At 38.4% G+C, this 19683-nt stretch overlaps 1 protein-coding gene across 8 annotated transcripts in view; it reads right to left on the reverse strand.

Annotated features, from left to right (window-relative positions):
• The window catches only part of PARD3 (par-3 family cell polarity regulator), a gene marked incomplete at both ends in the record, with an annotated part of 463052 nt that overhangs the window by 185502 nt on the left and 257867 nt on the right, over positions 1-19683 (reverse strand). For 5 of the 8 annotated variants that reach the window (XM_082015586.1, XM_082015587.1, XM_082015585.1 and 2 more), the window contains 2 exons: positions 16821-16949; positions 18510-18649. In XM_082015586.1, coding sequence (XP_081871712.1) covers positions 16821-16949; positions 18510-18649 — 269 coding nt within the window. Of the gene's footprint in view, positions 1-12751; positions 12791-16820; positions 16950-18509; positions 18650-19683 lie in introns of all 8 variants that reach the window. The other 3 variants (XM_082015581.1, XM_082015583.1, XM_082015580.1) reach the window with 1 other exon arrangement.

Here is a 19683-nt window from a genome sequence, read left to right on the forward strand (position 1 = left end):
ATTAGCATTAAAAAAACCTGCTTTTAACTGCAATGCCACAACATTTTCCACAGTAATTATTTGACGAAACATACATAAATAGTGTATTTTCAATCACCTCCAGCTGATGCCTAGATTCAGAAATATCTTATGTTTGTGTCTCAGTGCTTCTCTGTCTAGTAAAATAATTGAATCATGTGTCGTTACTGAATGTGCCATTAATACCAACTCACACGTTAGCTGCTGTTTCATTAGCCAAAAGACAGCTGTATCAGAAATAATTTCTTACTTGCAAACCTACAGAATTTTTAAGATATCATCATCTATGGTAGCTTTGCAGTCATGGGGAGAAACTAAGTGCAAGAAAATTAAATACAAAAACTACTCATTCACCTCATTTTGTTTAAAACTAGCTGTGTTAGTAAAAACAGAAAATTACACAACTGAGATCTGCAAAGACACATCCCTCTGCTATTGCCAGGCTTAGCATCAAATCCAGTTCTGAGTGCCAGTTTTCTTGTCTGTCTCAGCTCTGCTCTTCATCTCTGTCTTCTTACCCACATCTTTGGTTCTTCTCCACACCTGGTTTTAACTTGGCTGGGACAATCCCAGGTTTTGAACACCTGGAATTGTAGTCCCAGACCTGCCAGTGTCCCCGGCAAGGAGCTGCTCAGCGACGCCTTTCCATGTACCCAGAAGCCATGCAAGCGCAGGAGACCGGCCGCTCGCTTCGCCTCCCGCTGAGCTCAGGGTGGCGGCGGGCTGGGAGTGGGGGCCCTGGGGTGTCCCCGCAGAGCGGCGGCGCTCATGAGGGCAGCAGGCATGGGCACAGCATCCAGGAAGGAAAATGGTAAAGCTCTGCAGAGGTTATGCACAAGAGGCTGCTGTCAAAAGAAGGATCAGGAGGGATGGGCTGTTCACCAGCCCTGTCCCTTGCAGTAGACATTGTCCACTTGTCCCTGACCATCTTTTGGTTATAACAAATCCTTGGTAACTGCTTTCAGTTGTAACTTTATCAATTAAAGGAAAAAAACATGCCCTCAGAGGCAATTCTCTGCAGTGGGCCCAGTGCCTGGCCTCCAGAAAGATGCTCATGAACCCAAGGTGTGCTGTTCTTTTCTCACCCACATGAAGAGGAAAGTAAGAGAACATCCACGAGAAGGTGCACACTAATGTCGAACAGTCAGGAGTTCTTCTTTGGAAGAATTAATCTGGACAATTTTTTTAATAATCTTAGCAAATACATCACCTCCCTTACTGACACTGATTCTATACCTACTTTTCCCTTGTCACTCTCACCTATTTGCAAAGCTCGTTCTTCCCATTTTTCTCCTACCCACGGATACTTGGAGCAGGACAAGACACAGGAGAAGTTAACGTGTGCCTGCTGAGCTGTCCGTTTCTTAAGACCTGAGGAAACGCAAAGCTGACAGGCTCTTCTGAAATCCAAACATAGACTACGGCAAAGATGGATGTGAAAACCATGTGGAGTACAGCAGACTGAGATGATCAATTTGGGCAAGAGCATGCTAGTTGTGTCACCACTGACCTAGAAATGCAACATGCAAACGTCACATGGGAAGGCAGGCAGACTGCTGAGAGAACTGAACAGCCGTGGGAAGAAAAACAGCTCTACCTTTTCCCACTTGATTAAAAGCATGAACCTTAATGTGTTCACCAGACCTTTCCCTTTCACTAGGCACTATTTGCTCATCTCTAACCATCTTTTGTTTATAACAAAGCATAACGCGTCATCAGCGTTCTTTTTTAAAGAGAAAAATTAACACCCCCTATCCATGTGCCATAGGTAGGCTGGCTTGCTTATGAATCCCATTATCCAAATACAACTCTTGGTCATGCGAAACAGCATGACGTGTGCTAGCTGTCAGGAATGGAAAGGTGCACTGTGTCCATGGAAAAAATACTGGATCTAAAATATGTTTCCCAAATTTTGGGAAAATTACAACCCTAATTTTCCTGTTTCTGTCACAGAAGCACTAGTTACTGCACACATTTGAATGCATCTTTTGTCACGTGGCTGCAGAATAGAACAATCTGAGACAGATGCACATTATCTTTTAGTTTCTGTAACGCTTTCATATTCCTTAGTGAATTGTAGTAGGAATAAAAGCTTGCGAGCCACAAGGGAGATAAAGCCAAGGTAGGATGTATGGGTAATCTAAAGAAGCACGTAAGCTTATTGGATTTTTCTTTACTACTGTTATCATAAATTTACAATCAATGTATTTGCCTCCCCCAATATTTTCTAATCTTAGCAGACTAATCTTCTAAAAAATCTGCCAGAACTTCAGCCACAGCAACCTCCGTTCCAGGGCAGAGAACTAAACTGTTTCCCTGCACAGCCTGTCCCCGTCCGGTGCACTTCCATATGCCAAAGGGTCAATCGGAGAGAGCGTCTCAGTAAGCATCCCCAAGGACTTGGCTAATGGCCTCTACGCCTCTTCAGCGAGACCAAAGAGCTGCATTATCTGTTCAGCACCATTCTTAAGGTGAGGCTTCTGCTTGCTTGTTTTCTACAGACTTGAATACAGAAATAAGCTAGTATCAGGCTACAGACACCTGAAAGTGCAGATGGAACTTAACGCCTAAATTTGGAGCAAACTACTCCTTAGCAGCTGCGCATGAGTGAGAATATCATGCTCATGAAAAAATGAGAAACAGCAGCCTCAGCACTGGAACAGAAGTATTGAAGCTATGAGAAAATTGCTTGACTCATCCAAAGAAAAAAAATAGCCATTTCTGGGCTAAGGATAAATTGCTTTAGGGACTTCATCAGGTATCCACAGCTACTTTCAACTAAGCCAGGTTGTTTCACCACCATACCTGTGTCTGCAATTTTAGGGACAATGAGAAGCCTTTTGCCCTCTAGAATCTGTGTGTCATCTGTCAATACCATATGCTTGAACATAGATTTTAAAAAGATAAAGCAATAGAGAGAACAAACATGTCTTTCTGATATCCCACAGGTTTTCTTCTAAGAACACTTAGGTAAAAAATGTGGCTTTCAAGAATAACTGAACCATCAAGATTCAAGGACTATGGATATGAAAGTACTGACTCTAACGTTTGTGCCACACCATGGTACCCAAGAAGGTCTTACTATATATGATACACTGAATACAACTTCATACACACAAACCTTGGAACAGAACTCTATAGTGACCAGGAACCTATAAGCATGTCATAAAGAAGCCATTTTCAGAGAAATAAGCAGGAAGACTTTAGCCTGATACCATAATATTTTGAACCAAAGTTGTAAAAGAAAAAGAAAAAAACAACAAAACCCCAGATTCGCTGAATCCTTTGTTTCCCAAACAAAGAGTTTAGAGTACAGAAACATTACAAGTACAGCAACTCTCCTCAATCAATTAAATATCAGCTATTACAAAGAAAGTAAAAATTGCACTGAAATTGTGTTGAACATTAAGCATCTAAATGTAACAAACCATAGAAATTCCTGAATACATCTATGAGACAGCATAAAAAATGCACAAAAACCTAAAATGCAGCATTTAAAAATTTCAACTGAGAACACAATCACTTCCTAATTGCAATAACTTCCATTTGATCTTGATACACTCTAAATTAACAGCTTCACTATGTCAATCAAACACCTCAAGACTATTTTCATGATTAGTTATCTGTGGGAGAAATTTATTCCTTCATATACTTTGACAGGCCAGCAGTAAACATGCAAGCAAAATTATGTACTGTGAACCCTGAACAACAGAACTCAACTCCCTTAAGATTTTTCACATACTGTGTCCAAAACAATTAACAGCAGAACAATATTCTGTTCAGACAGAGTCTGCTGAGGGAAAGGTCATCTGAAATGACTTCAGCTGGATGAATGAAGCTGCTCAAGTATGTAATTTGTAATAAAAATTCGATTGGTGATAAAATATGTAGGTGACTTTTTTTGGCTTCAAATTCATACTTAGCATCAATTTATGCTAAACGACATTTCAGATAAGTTTTCCCCTTTTTAAATACAACAGAAATATATTGTAAATTTAAAGATAAACTTCCTGACTGGAGAAAATTTATGGCAATGCTTCGATATACACACAGATTTTAAAAAATCGTAAGATAAACAGAGGGGAAAATTTTTTTCTCTTCTACATAACATTGGTTTCTGATCTGATCACAAAGCCGGATTTAATTTTATAAACAACATTAAAATGAACCTTGACACTAAGAGTGCAATAAGTTTATCTCATCATATTAGTAACAGCATCTCCTCCTTATCCTTTTATCTTTTAAATACTATGAAGAAATTTCTTCCTTGGGACTTTTTCCCTTTATAAAATCGCATCAGGGTTCAGCTGATAAGCAAGCAGGCGTGAGATGGGTGAAAAAAAGAAACCTAACAGCAAAGAAAAACCTCCTCCCACCTAACAGGGGAAGCAATTTCCAATCAAGCTGGGACAAGCTTCCGAAGTGGCTCGCTGCAGCTACAAATCCGGCTGCATTCTCTCCAGCAAAGTTCATTCTCTTGCAAGCTTAGGCATGCTGTCTTCTCAGCAGCTATTAAGTCACTGAAACTTGTCTGCAAGTTACTTTGTGATTACGTACAGAGAAAAGAAAGAAGTCAGTCCTGGAACTCAGCAAAAACCCAATGCACTCCTGTTTTCTTTTACAGAAGCAATTAATAAAGCTCTGTATCCCCCCTCTTAAAGGGTAACCTACATTTCCAAGTTATGTATATGAAAACATGCACATGTATTTGCATATACATATACAAACACACCCTTATATACACCACGATGATGAAATTCACGTGACGAATTATGTAACTATAGCACAAACCCTACCTAACACCTCCAGTGACCCCACCTACACTATACACTTCATCTGCACCCAAATCCTGTTGTATCCAGCCTTCTGACATCACAGCCTGTTAGTCTCTGTTTAATTATTATTTTGTTAACCTATCAACCTTTTCCCTCACAAATGTGTCCTCTCTCTTTCAAATTTGTCTAGATGGAAAATTCCAAGTTCTTGAAAGATGAGTTTGAAGTCCCATGGACCTAAGAGCTCACCAGGTCTAGGAAGTATAGGCTGTAAAAGTAAAATGATTGGAAATTGCAAAATCCCAGGTTTTGTCACTGGGTTCCAATAATGGGGAATTCCAACCTAACATCACAGCCTTTTCCAGGATATTTTCAATCTTTAGAAGATTTTAATACAACATTCATTATTTCCTTCTTTCTTACAAGGTACTTGCGATACTAAGAAATCTCAACTCCTATACATTGGGAAACCAATAAAATTTATCTCAGTATTTTTATAACATAATAGAATTCTTATTTTAGAACACACATGATATACGCAAGAAAGAGGAGATTTCACTTAGCTATTGTGCAAAGACATTCTTGACACCAGAGATGACTCAAATTCTTTTGTCCTTCAAGTTAGCTGGGTGACATTGCTGTCGTATCAGACCACCTCCTAAACTGAGATACACCAAAAGATGGTGACTCACTTTCATCATATGCCATCACGTATACAAATGTAGAACACGTACATCAAACAGCTCTAAGGAACCAAAGCAGCTTCTTTGGTCAACAACTGTTTTGTGGGGGGTGATGTTTAGTACTTATAAAAATGTAGATGTATTACTGCTGGAGGTACTGAAAACAGAGCAATGTAGGTGGCCTGTAACACACCTCTCACTTCAGTTGAGGTCTCTCCTCAGGAGGAATAACTGAGAGCTGATGCATCCTGCCGTGGGTAGGCATTAAAGATAAATGCAACTACAACAGCTCAATCAGATTTAAAACTGGACCTCCGGCAGTGAAAAGCCTGCCTTCTCATCCAATAGTGACACGCACACTCCAACCCGGTTTCCTCCTAAAATACAACAGGGCCTTTTATCTATTTTCCTTTTTTTTTAAAAATCAAACAATCATGTGTTGCATTACAGGTTATAATGGCCTAAAAGTGTCTACTTACCTAGTTATAAAATGATATAGGGCTTAAGCCAACCAAAAAAACTAAAATTCTCATGCTTGCTTTCTTTTTCTAAGTCTTCCCAGGTTAAGTATTTTAATATCTCCCATATGTTAGATAAACACTAATGAATCTTATTTGCACGTATACACTGAGACTCATTATTCGTATTAGCTAAGTTAATACGTCACATCTGGCGAAGACTGCACTCTTGTTCAAATCAAGCAGCAGCTGCTAAATATCAAAAACTACATCTGAATTCTGAGATTTTATGGGAAATGTGGTCTGCTTTAATTTTAATCCCATCAAGGAAAAGTTTTTTGAATATTATATGTGGATTAACTTTGGTACGTTATTTATATGCAGAAATGCTAGTTCATGAAAATACTGAGACGCAGGCCCATTACGTTTCCAGTTATGTCCATTTTAAGGATTTAATTTAATATCAAAAAATATGTTCCACATTCCAAAATGTTCTTCAGTTTACTGGTTTTGATGGATGAAAAAACGGTTTAGGAAAAAATTAAATGTTTTCCACAGCAGAAAAATTCTAGCATGTGATTTTCATTTAGTATGAAAATCAAAGCTTTGCAAAAGCCCATGTTTAAGTACATACACATGTTTGTTATTTATCTCTAGAAGGCGGCCATTGCTTGTCTATGCTAACATTATTCTCCCTAATGCTAACACTCTGATCTGGGCTGTCATAGAAACTGGTTCAAGCAGTTCAGATTCTACGTTTCAAATCAACTAATCAGACCGCTAAAAATATTTTGTTGGTTACGCATCTCAGAACTTCACACAGGGACTACTCTGTTGCCGTTACCATAATGACTGTACTTCATTCAGGCCAACATACCCTGTTCCAAACCGTGGTTCCTACACAAACTTTGTGCTCCTACTGTATGTTCTGAAACAAATATGTGATTGTAATGCTAACCCCATTTCTTTACAAGATGTTTTTCCTAGAGAAGTGAATACCAAGGGATTAGATACACAGCAGGTGTCTGCTCTGCCAAAGAATCCCATAAAGCTACAGCTCTCTGCACTATCCCTTGTTCAAGAAAAACTTCAATGCCCCAACACCCTAATGACATGGCTCCCTAAAACTCTTTATACTTCTCTCACTGGCCTATTGGATGTACAAGACCTGAAAGACTAAAGAAACAGATAGAGAGTGTCTGGGAAAGCCAGACAGAAAAACAAAGTTGAAAGACAAATAACGCCCTTGTAGAAGTCCATGGCAAGAAACACGTTCCACATGAGGCAATGCCTGTACGCGGCACTGGGACTGACCTGTGTCATACTCCTACTTGTGTTGCAGACGTTCAGGCAACTGTGGCAAACCACTTCATCTCACTGTTTTCCCTAGATTTAATACTAAGGAAGAATCAACACCAGGACTCTAAAGCCAACAGTGCAGTAAAACAAGCTTTGCACACAACCAATGAGTTTTCAGAGGTTTAAATAGGAATTTTAAGCAACAACGTGAACTTTGCACTCACTCAAATTAGGCCAAGCATATGAAGGAACCTGATGACACTATTGCCTGTGTTAGCTGATGACCAACTAAATGACCTGGCAGCCCCTTTCAGTCTCACACCGTTATCTGTTGTTTGAATGGTAAATGCCTTCCATAGTCGATTCTTATTATCCAAAATAACGTAAGGTTGTTACATAGGAAATAGTATAATAATGGTGAATAATGATGCGCGCACCAGTGTGGCTTCAGGATGACTCTGCAACGGTGACACGGAGGCAGCCTCAGTGGAGGGACACAAACACTGCCTTCCAGAAAACTGGGAACCGGCCAGCAAGTGTTATCAATGCAAGCTTTGAGAAAACAGCTAAAGCCGCCCCACAGCGCTGCATGGAGCCAGCTTGGGTGTGCCACACTGCAGCCCAGTAAATCACCTGCAGATGACGGAGTCAAAACTACGAGCCTAAGTGTCAGTGCCAAGCGCAGCATTACACAGAAATTTATGTGGATTACCATTGAACATTCCAGGAAATTCAGACTACTCAAAAAGCATTCATAAACACAGTCACTCAACTGTTGTATTAATTATTCACTAGGAATTAATGTCTTTGCTCTACTCATTAATGACCCAGAACATGCTATTCAATACTAAAGTACCTCCTATGCTATGGTAAAAGACTGTAAACACAACAGTATCCTGCAGAAGATCACACATTCATTATCTCTTTCTTTCATATGGCCAGTAATCTGTTTCTTACATCACAACTTTATTAAAAATACAATCTGAAACCACTCAAAATAGCACTAAAAAAGGCTTTTAAAATGTTGTAATCACCTTTGTGCCTCACACCATTATAAGGTAAAAAAGTATAAAAATAATCAGCACCAGTTATTTGCATTATTCATAAACACCATGGAAGAAATAACAGCATCGACTTAATCATCAGTCAAACCTTTCCTCTTTTGATAAAATTGTTCCGTATCTAATGATATCAGCACTGCGTTGGTGTAAGCTGATATTAGTCAATGTACGATCTTGGCTCAACTTTTTAGACACTTGGATCACCTATTGCAACAATGGAAATTGATGAAGCTCTAAACAGTTCTCCAAAGGTTCTGTGTGAAGGAAAAGTTCCATCAACTGAATAATTCAAAGCTCCTGTAAAAGCTGAAGTTCTCTGTAAGTGCTAAATATGAAGTGGTGGGAACTTAACTTGCAGCTTTTGAAAAATAGCTATGGATATGTACCCAGTGACTACGTATCTTGAAGAAATACAAACAGCTTTTCACCAGCAGTAAAAAACAAACACACACGCACTCAGAACACCACCATCTTAAAGCTCAACAATGATGGTGCTTTCTTCCCCAAGATTAAGGTCCAAGAATTTTCTATCCATTAATCAATATAAGTTATGACTTTGTAGGCATTTGTTAGTATATCTCTCAAATTCATAACATGAAAAGCTGCAAACAAAAAGTGTACAAAAATAATTATGCTTTACTTCTTATAAAATGCCTCTGACCATGGTGGTATCACCCCATTTCTAGAGGTGATGAATTCTTGCAGAAAAAGTGTAGCTAGCTAATTTACTCAGAATCACGCAGAAGAGTCTATGGTGGGAACAGCAATTGAACCCAAAAACGCTGATAGGTTTAGCCATGACATTATCCTTGAATTCTGAAAAAACACAGGGATCAAAATGAAATTTAGATAATAACAGGAACATCAGATGTTCGAGTTCAGAAGAAAATAAAAAGCAATCCCATTTGCAATTTCTATCAGGCCCACTAAACATTTATATATTGTTCCAACACACCAACCGCTCTTGTCATGCCACTGTTATGAATCCTGCACTCGCTAAAATTCGTAACATTCTGCTCACTTACAGCAATGACAGGAAAACAAATGAGAACAGAAAACTGAAGCTTTCCCATGCTGCTGAGTGCAACAATCACGAAATTAAATCCTGAATCCTAACTTTGAATCTTTTTGACAATAGACAACACTCCCTAGAAAATACTTCTATGATAATTATTATTATTTTTCTAGCATTATGCCTACATGAAAGTTAACTCGCTGGTTCTGAATCCAGAAAACAAACAATGAATGACAATTGTTAAAAGCAAAATATTACTGAAACACTATTGACTTTCAGAGTATGAGGAAAAATTAATTGGCAGATGTTTTACATAGCATAATTAACAGTTCATTTCAATGCTCTGTAACAAGATTAAGATAATTATGCTCAGAAACAGAAATGTAATAATGATAAATTACTAGTTTTCATATTACGGTCAATCTCCTACATTCCAAATAATCACCATGTTTAGAAATAGGTGCGTTTCATGTTGTCACCAGCTATACAAATGGCGCAAAGTCGTGGCTGGGTGAAACAACCTTTCAACCAAGATACAGGAGATTTCCTTGCTTCAGGAGTAAATGCAGCGTCTGTTCTGTTCATCAGCAAAACAGAAGGTAGAAACAGCAGCACTGTTTTCACCAGGGCACAGTTACTGGATAGAAGCTGCAGTTGCATTAGCAATTTGCATTTCCTATGGATAACTGGAGAGCAAAGCTTAAATTTTGCGAGCTTAGCAAGTTACAAAAACTCCTCATATGGACGTTCAAGAATGAGAATATGAGAATCTGTATTCTGTGATGGTGTGCAAAATATGAAGTCATATGCTTTCCCAGTAAGAAATAACTCTCTCAAGGATTTCAGGCCACAAATAAAGCAAGAAAAAACTGATTTTCAAGGTTTTCTTCTATTACATCTATGAAGACTCTAATTATTACATTCAAGTGCCATGATATTAGTGTGAACTATTTCAAAGTAAGAGTTACATAAATGTAACCCCTGAGTATTAATAATGTGTTGATAAATTAGACTTTCTATTTTGGGGTCTACATATAAATCTTATTTCAGGCCTTCCATTTTCAAGGGTTTTTTCTTTTTTAATTTCAAAGGTGCATTTTTCTTCTATTTCCCCACAAAGACGTAACAACAAAAAAAACCCCACAAACATTTTGCCCTTAAATTGAGACCAGATTTTTGTTTCACCTCTCTCATTTCTATAGCTTCACTGCTTTTATCATGCTGGTTTTTGTTGGGTTTTTTTGCTTTGCTTTCTACTATTAAGTCCTTCACACTTGGAGACTAAAACCTCACAACTAACAGCACAAAGATCAGAGCAGGCACAGAAATAGAAATTGCAAGATTAGAAATCTCAAAGACCTGAAAAGTAGACAGAGGAGGAATAAATAGGGATTGAGGCAGAACCAAGGAGAATAAAGAGAAGCATTGAAAAATACTTTCAAAAATAATAATTTTTGTAGAAGTGTGTAACTGTATTATTAATGTGCAGCTGAGGAAAATTAGTTCTGTAGAACTGGAGTATCACACTTATCCAAAGCAAAGTCGATTGGAAGAAGGGAAGTAAGTGCAAAAGCATTGTGCATTATAAATACCTACTGGCACCTTTCATGCTTAGTCTATTTTTTATTCCCAGGAGTAGGCAAATTTAGAGAGACCTATTGTTCCTACTATTGATCACTGTTGCTCTGACCCTTCAAATAAAAAACAAAATATCCCACCCCATAATGAATGAAAAACCCATGATATTACACAAAAAACTTTTTTTTATTGGACAGCTTTCTAGCTTCATTTCCTCACTAACCAAATATGTCTCCACATGTTTCCCAATTCCTTACTCCCAAGGCTGGCTAGGGCTTTCTGGCTGGTTTTTCAGAGATCCCCAGCTACCCATATGCTCCCTGTGCCTTTTGCATAATCCCCTGGTTAAGAAGCAATTTTTAGCTCACATTTATGGAGAACAAATGAGAGCTACTTATTTTCTTTTGGTCTTTCCTTAGATGAAATCAGGGTGTTGGTCCCAAAATATGGCAGAGAAAGGATTTTACCATGGAATTTGTTACAAAACATTAACTTTGCAACAGATGAGCAACTGATTTATACAAACACCTTGCAGGAAATCTGCCTAATCTTAATGAGGTTTTGGGGCAGCATTTCAACACCTAAAACCAGGACACCTTTATAAGGCTGCACCCACAAATGATTCTGAATTGTAGTCAACTACAGGCAGAAATACTGGCCTGGGCTTTGATCTTTGATCTCCTTACATATCAGCAGTATGTAGTAAGAAACTATGGAGATAAAAACATACATACGCTAATGAGATGTACTAAATAGATACTGTGAGGCGTGTCCGAAACAAAGATACACCCACGATTTTGCAGAGCCCTTATGCAGATGACTTTCAGACACGAAGGACATCAAAAGCCAGAGTGATAAAAGTGATTATTCCTACATTCAACCCAAATGCCTGTTTTAGCAGTTACGTTCCATTGGCCTGAAACATTAACAGTATCAACCAATGTACCCTTGACTATCTCAGTGAGAAGGCACTTACATCTCTTTACCTAGTCTTGACTTTCTTTTTATCCCAGATGCCATCTCAGCATTGCTGCTAAAACATTCTGAATCACCTAGACAAGCCGCTTCTGTTTTCCCGCATTCTAATTTCAAATCCCAGCACGAATCCTCTTAATTTCTCCATAGTCTAATTTATTATTTAATTTTTAAATAGGTACCTAACTGAATGGAGCTTCTTGAAGTATGTTTTTTAGCCAAGATACAATATGCCTTTAAGGTAACATATTATTGTTATATCCTCTGCCAATATTTCATAAAATAAACCTTTTATTTCAGAAAAACTTTTTACATATAATAGTATAATGTTCATTAAGACCAATCCTGTTCCACTGACTAAAATGAGGTATATAAAAACCATAAAACCTCAACATACAGCCTCACTGACACATCACATACAAACCTGTTACAGCCTTCAAAGGGTTAAACTTGATACCACTGCCCCTATTATCAGTTTCTTAAAAATAACTAACAGTGGTTTGCTATGAGGATACAATTGAGACTTAAATCCAAACTGCCTCATTTCTGTGTTTGTATCTCAGGTTTCAGTCATATAATCACGATTTAAACAATTAGTTTCCGCAGGTAACCCAAGCTAACATTCTACTCATGTGATCTTTAGGCCTTTGGCTGCATATAAAAGACGTAATTTCAAATAGCACTTGAACATACATAATAACTGAATTGTATATAACATTCAAACAGTATTTGAAATTACATTAAAAAACGCATTAAAAATGTAAAGCTAGAGAGAGCCATCTACAGTATATAAGGTGAAAGAAGGATCTGTGGAACTTTGATGGAGAAGTGCCATATCAGTTTAAAAACATTTGGGAGTCTTCCAGTATGGAAAAGACAAAGCTCTTACCGTTTCCTTTGGAATTTGTGACTGGCTTTGTTCTGCATTCTAAAGGAAGTAAAAAAAATAAATAAGAACACGACTACACACGAGACATACTATCTATCAACAGGGGGATAAACAAAGAGCTCTAATTCTGACATGAAGTGGTAATGTGAAAAATGAAGGGTGTTCATCACACCCCTGATTCAAATTTGTCTAAACAAGCACTAAATGAGAAGTGAACAAAAGTAACCTCCAGCGATCTGAGGCCAGTGCACCTGACTTTATCTGTCTACGAGGGAGGTCGCTACCTGGCCAAGGAAGAATCACAGCTCCTTGCACCATTTTCTGGCTGGTGGAATGCTCTCGCTCAGGGATGTTCTCCCCTGGCCTTTCCCTTCTGCTTTGAAGTTTTCAAAGCATGACTTCAGCAGTCCAGATGATACCTTCCAAATATTTTAAACAAGTACCTATTTTTTAAAACATCCATTCTCATTTTAACAAGGGATTCCCCATTTGAAGTATCTTTTTAGCCAAGATACAATATACCTTTAAGGTAATATTTTATTGTTATATCCTCTGCCAATATTTCATAAAATAAACCTTTTATTTTAGAAAAACTTTTTACATATAGTAGTATAATGTGCATTAAGACCAATCCTGTTAACCTCCCCATTCATCCCCTTTTGGATGAACCAGAACTACAGCACTGGATATCCCAGGACAGAAGGGTGCTTTCGGTCCACCACAGAATGGAACCCTCCTGTACCTTGCATTCCTCACCTGTGTCTTAGGGCACATGAGACAAACGTACAACATTAGAAAACCATTCTGTATCCCCCAACCAATTCTGGAAACATGTAAGGAACTACTACTCTTCCAAGCCCACGTCCACCCATATTAAACCCTCCCGAGCACCCAGGAGCCACCTTGCTGCTGGCCGGATGATCGCTTTTGTGCTAACCAGCTATTTCTTTCCATTCAGCTGGGCCAAAATGAAATGCTGGGGTTTACTGGACTTTTTTGTTTTGGGCTGTTTTGCAGGAAACTCAAATGATTAGGCACAAAAATGTAGTGGCAAAGTACTAACACAATCATCCAGTTAGCTTTAACCTGCAACCAACCACCAATAAGAAAATAACGATGAAAGAGCCAACTGCCAGGATCACGTAAAGGACCTACATGTACCAATGGGCATATTAACTCGTAGGGTACAGGAGACTAAGTCTGCCAACCAGTCTCTGCTATACTGAGAATTTAGCTGAAAAGCGAAACAACCCAAATTAATCCTTCAGTGGATTCACAGTCAGTAGCAGACTCCAAGAAAATTCTTCACAAGAAGTTCTGTTTGGTTATGTGAGGTAACCACAGCATAACAGGAGCTCTACTTAACTAGAGTAATCCTCACTCTTTTCATAAAGGGTGCAAGGAAGGAAGATTTTTAAGAGACAATCTGCCTCTCACACTGATGCGGACAAGCCCTAATATATATATACTATCTGGCCTTAGGTAACTCTGGAAGCAATAAAATGCCTGGTATTCCGGAGAAGCAAAATCGTTCTTCCAGATCTCACTGGTTAGAAAAGTTAACTCCTGCCAATTTGATTTTACTCCCTGCTTCCACGTTTTACTGACTTTTACCATGATCTGCTGCACTGGATGATGGCTCTCCATCACACACACTCCCCCTAACCTGACCACACAAGCTACGAAGATCCCATACTAGCCTAAAGAGACTCAGCTTAACATCCCTGGGAGTTTTAGACATAACTACACATTTTCGTAGGTCCCTTCCAGACTGTAATGGCAACATACATCAAAGACATTAAACTCCACAACTCTCCTGAAAGTTTATTATCTTCATTTTACTTATAAAGAAACCCACGGATAAGTAACTTTTCAGAAGTCATTCAACAAGCCATAACCCAAAGCGTAAAATATAAACACCTCTTTTATTGGGATTACTATCTGTACAAATGTTGGCAAATATAAAATTGTTTTAATACCGAGCACTCCTCAGCAAGCAACAGCAAGTCCTGCCTTTTATGAGATGGATAATATCAGATAACATGATTTTATGCATACGGTTTCTGAGACACATCTCATTCAGTTAATATTTAAAGCATACAAATGTAGAAAGTATGACAGAAATAGGGGAAGGATGCAAAGACAAATTGTTCTTAAATGTCCAGAGAAGGTTTGCATGTGAAAAAGTTGAACTGACATGATTTCAGATCATTCCCCTCCCTCGTTCAATATTAATTTTTTTTTTCTGTTTTTTGTACATAAAGCTCGTAAGAGTCAATGAGAGGAGCTGGTTGAAAAAGACTTTTTTTTTTTTTTCTTTTAGGCTTGTTTCTCATGAGAGAAGAAAGAACAGCCAACAGCCCTTATGATGGGTTTTTAGTTCAACACCTTCCCCAGCAATTCTGCTCCTGCTCTTTGACAGCTGTCAGCAGAGCACACCTAACAGTTCATCATGTCAAAATGCAAACAAACAAATCCTTATGCAACAAGAGGATCATTGCACACATGTACTGTCAGATCCTCACATTTGTTCAGCCAGAGCTATGGAAATGTACACCAGTTCAGATCCGACCTCTGACTACACAGCGCAGAGCCCACCTACTACCTGATGCAGCCACGATGAGATCTGGCTTCCCTACGCCGGCGTTCGCCAGAACAGCAGCAGGGAGGCTACTGAGGTTGAACTCATTTAAAGGGGCTGATTTGCCATTATTTTTAAAACTACATCAAGTATTACTATTAAATCTCTGCATTATTCACATCATATCTTTGTTTGCAATTATTTAAACAAAATACTCGTTAAATTATGCACTATAACTTCCTCATTTTACTATAGAAATAATATACACAAAATTAAGGCGTTTTCTTACTTCTAAGTTTATTTAGAAAACTCAAAACGCATTTTCATTCACCTTTATGTAAGATAGCAATACTGTGAAAATTACATCATAGGAACTTATAAACAGATTGTTTTCACAGTTTCATTAATAAGTTAGGGCATAATACGATTTAAAATTGTTAATTTCTCTTCATTTTATGACAACTTTCACTTCAGAACCTGAAGGCATGTTCCAAGAACATTAAGGTAAAAGTGTGGTTCGTTTGCAACCTTCCCTGCCACTTTGACTTATGAGGTTTAATTGTAGTTTTGAAAAGTAAAAGGCTAATGTTAAACGTCTTGAAATGGCCAAACAAAAATTCATTCTCTGGTACTCAAAATAACACAAATCCAATAGAAAAATGAAGCAATCAATTCATCATACTTATATTTATCACTTATATTTGTCTATCTTCTCATGATAATGCAGCCAAATAAGTTATTTTTAGAGTTATATATAGCTACAATAATACAAATAATAAATAACTCCAGCAGTTTAATTGAATACAGAACAAAGTAAGACTGCTACATTCACAGTCTACCTTTTCATAACAGAAATTATCTTGAATAATTATCAGAGAAATATCTGTATACACTATGCAAGTGGAGCCAGTACAGTATGAAACATCATTTTATTTCCATTTCATGTAAATTCCTCAGAAACATTTTCTGAATTACCCTGCTAAATTAATAACTGCAGGGTTTCCATTCCACAGAGGTTGCATTTAAATTCAAAAAAAAGGCTACTATTTCTTATATATTTCACTTTTTGATAGAAAGGTATTTACATATCCTGTTTTAGCATAGCATTATATGCTCTGAAATATTTTAGTGAGCAGGTCGTGGGACAAATAGCAGGCTTTCAAACATAGATTTGTCCATATGAAAGATATGAAATAATCTACTTGTAAGCATGCATCCAAAAAAGTCCATCCAATAGCTTCTTCTATAATAAACATTTTTACCCAAAATAAAACTCTCACTTGTACATTTTTAACAAATATTTAATTCCAATAGCAGATCTCGGAGAGAATAAAAAACATTCAAGTAAAATGTTCTAAATAAAGCAAAATAGTTTGGTTTTTTTTTCTTATATTCAGTGTTGGCCATGCATGTTTACTAGCAGGTGACAAGATCAAATCATTTGCTCATACTCATCTAAATCTCTTAGTTGCTCTCTATTTTACGCACCAGTTCCCTTGGATGGAATGTTTCTTCCTGTCGAAAAATCAGAAGGCCAACAGTCCCTCCCATCTTGGTGCTTCGCAGCAAGGACACAACTTCTTCTTGAGTTTTGCCTGTTAAATCAACTCCATTTACCTACGACAAAAGAAATATTAGAAATTGATAAGACTCCAAAATAGGAAAAATAGTAGAAATTCATACCAAAAAGTCATGGGAATCGTATGGGACAGTGTTTAAAAAAACCCCACTGAAGCAGTCTGCCTATTGGCTCAGTATAGCTTCCATTTAATAGAACTAATTAAATATGCGCTCTTTACATAGAAATACAAATAAGAAGCAAGACAGTAATATTTCCTTCCTCTTTAGCAGCAACTGTATACTCCAGTATACTCTAAAGCCAACTAATTCCACCTACCAATATTTTTTACAAGAATTCCTGCATAAAAATCCTTTGGCAAAATTGATGTGTGATCCAAAACTGGTTCTGTTTCCACATACCTTTGTGTTATAACATATGTTCCAAATATATCTTGCACAATAACTGTGTCAAAAATAGAAAATAATTTTTTTCCCCAAAATAACTTTGGAGCAGTTTACTCTTTATTTTGCCTTTCTTCAGCAGTCCAACCTCTTCGCTGCCACATACAACTTACTGGTACAGACAGGTATAGAATACATACAGGTGAATGTCCCACTCTATGAGCTAACTTGAGTAAGGGAGAAGCCAGAGGGAGAGAGGGTATTCTCAGGCTTGTCTGTTCAGAAACATTTTGGAAATGTACGGCAAATCAGCTAGCACAGTTAAGCAAGTGAGCATGGTGCTCTGAAGCAGTCAGCAAACCATCTTTTTCTTGCCCTTGGAAGAGATCACAGCTCACACAGTTGAGATGCCATAGCTATTGTCTTAAATGCTTCTCAGTCCTCTTCTACCCAAGTCACCTGGGTTACCCTGAATTACATTCAGCAATGACAGTAATTACAGAGGGTTTCAGTTCAGGCAACAGTTCAGGCTGGCTTTGCCAATTTTGCAGTAAAGTGAAGTTAGGGCACTGAGAGGCAGTTAGTCTCAGTTGTACCACCAGTGTCATTTGGCTTGGGGATGGTAATGAAGAGCTGGGGGTGGTAACATCTTCTATCACTCCAGCTAGATTTGCAGGAAGATCTCTGCTGTGTGCCTATCAAAGAGAAATTTAATTCCCCTGAGGACATCCTCCCTTCAGGAGGGAAGTGGCCTTGATTCTCTGTAGCACTACCCTCCTCTTACATTGTCCCTTCCAGTTAATTCACTAAACCTTTCCAGGGTTTTGTCTTCCATACCTGGCAACATCTCCAATAATTCCTGGTCTGTCACCCTGTGCTGATTTAATGACACTTTAATAAGTGTATTTAATAAGTGTGTAACAATTACTCTGCTTCATCTTATTCCTAAACAGCAATGCAAGACTATGACACTATATTCACATAAGGACATGTAAACTCATGTTTTCGTAAGTACATTTGGGTCCAGCTCTTAAAACAGTTATGTACTGAAAACGCACAGCCCTTGGTATGTTGCCTAAAAAAAAGAAAAAAAAGGAAAAGAAAAAAAAGAGGGAAACATTTTCCTATAACATAAACTACTAAGAGCTTTTGGAAGTGAACTAGTGCATGGGCTCACGCCACAACACAGATGAACAACATGTAACACTTCATCACCTCAATTAATCGGTCTCCAGCTTTTAGCCTCCCATCTTGAATAGCTGCACCTCTTGGAAGGATGTTTTTCACATAAATTGGAGCAGAGCCACCAATTGGGACATCTCTTGAAGTAATGCTAAATCCCAAGCCTTCTGTACCTGCACAAAGAATGTAGAATATTACTTGTTAAAATACAAATTTTATATTATATATTATTTTGTCTACCTCATTGATACAATACATGAAAATACGCATATAAGATGTAAGAATTACTGCACGGCAAAAAAAGAAAGAAATGCATATATAGGAAGGCTCTAGCTGAGGCACAGAGTCTTGGCACAGGTGGCACAGCAGGCTCTCCTTGCAATTTGCTGTTCTGACGATTTCCAAGTCATTGCCATATTTCCAACTTTCTATTTCAGATGAGCTGAGTGACAAGGAATCAGAACAAAGCATATCTGATATCCTACCACTGCCTTCCCCCTTGTCAATCTGGATCTCGTCAACGATCCTTTCCTTCTCTTTTGCAACTCTCTCAGCAATGTCAGTCAGCCGACACTGCTGGCCACAGGGCTTTGTCAGCACACTTATGGACACCGGCAGGTGACAGACAGAACCAGAGCTCAGTGGTGTCATTTCTTTTGTTCCGAGGGACCTCGGGTTGTTTTCTGTCAACAGCTTCTCCACCCTGGGGCTTCACCCCAGCTCTTTCTCGGTTCCACCCCACCTTCTGCCATGCAAGCAGGGATCAGAGCCAGGCTGCCACTTCTGAGGTCCTGCTGTGCATCCAGGTGACTGACTACACTCGGCTAAGACTGACTGAAGCAAAAAAGAGACGTTTAAGATGACCTGGAGAAATCCAGAGAGGGGGTCCAGTCAATATGGCAAATAAGGCTTGCTTGTACTTCAGAGAAATTATGCCCACAATGGTTATTGAAGTGTACCTTAGGACCCCACCAGCTCTGGGATTCACAAGCTGAGAGGACAAACAGAAGCCTCTCCTACCACGCAGAAAGCTCATTTGTGATTCTCTCTTTGATGCAATCTGCCCAGTGTTATCAACAACCTTTGAAACTCTACGTTGAAACATCCCCCACCCCTTGCCCAACATTGCACATCAAGTCTATTCAGGGCACTTAATCCAGCATGGAACGCAGTCAGCCATTCAGCAGAGAGCATCCCTGACAGTGAC

The sequence above is a fragment of the Phaethon aethereus genome (genome assembly GCF_964289735.1).
Source record: "Phaethon aethereus genome assembly, chromosome: 2".
NCBI lineage: Eukaryota > Metazoa > Chordata > Aves > Phaethontiformes > Phaethontidae > Phaethon > Phaethon aethereus.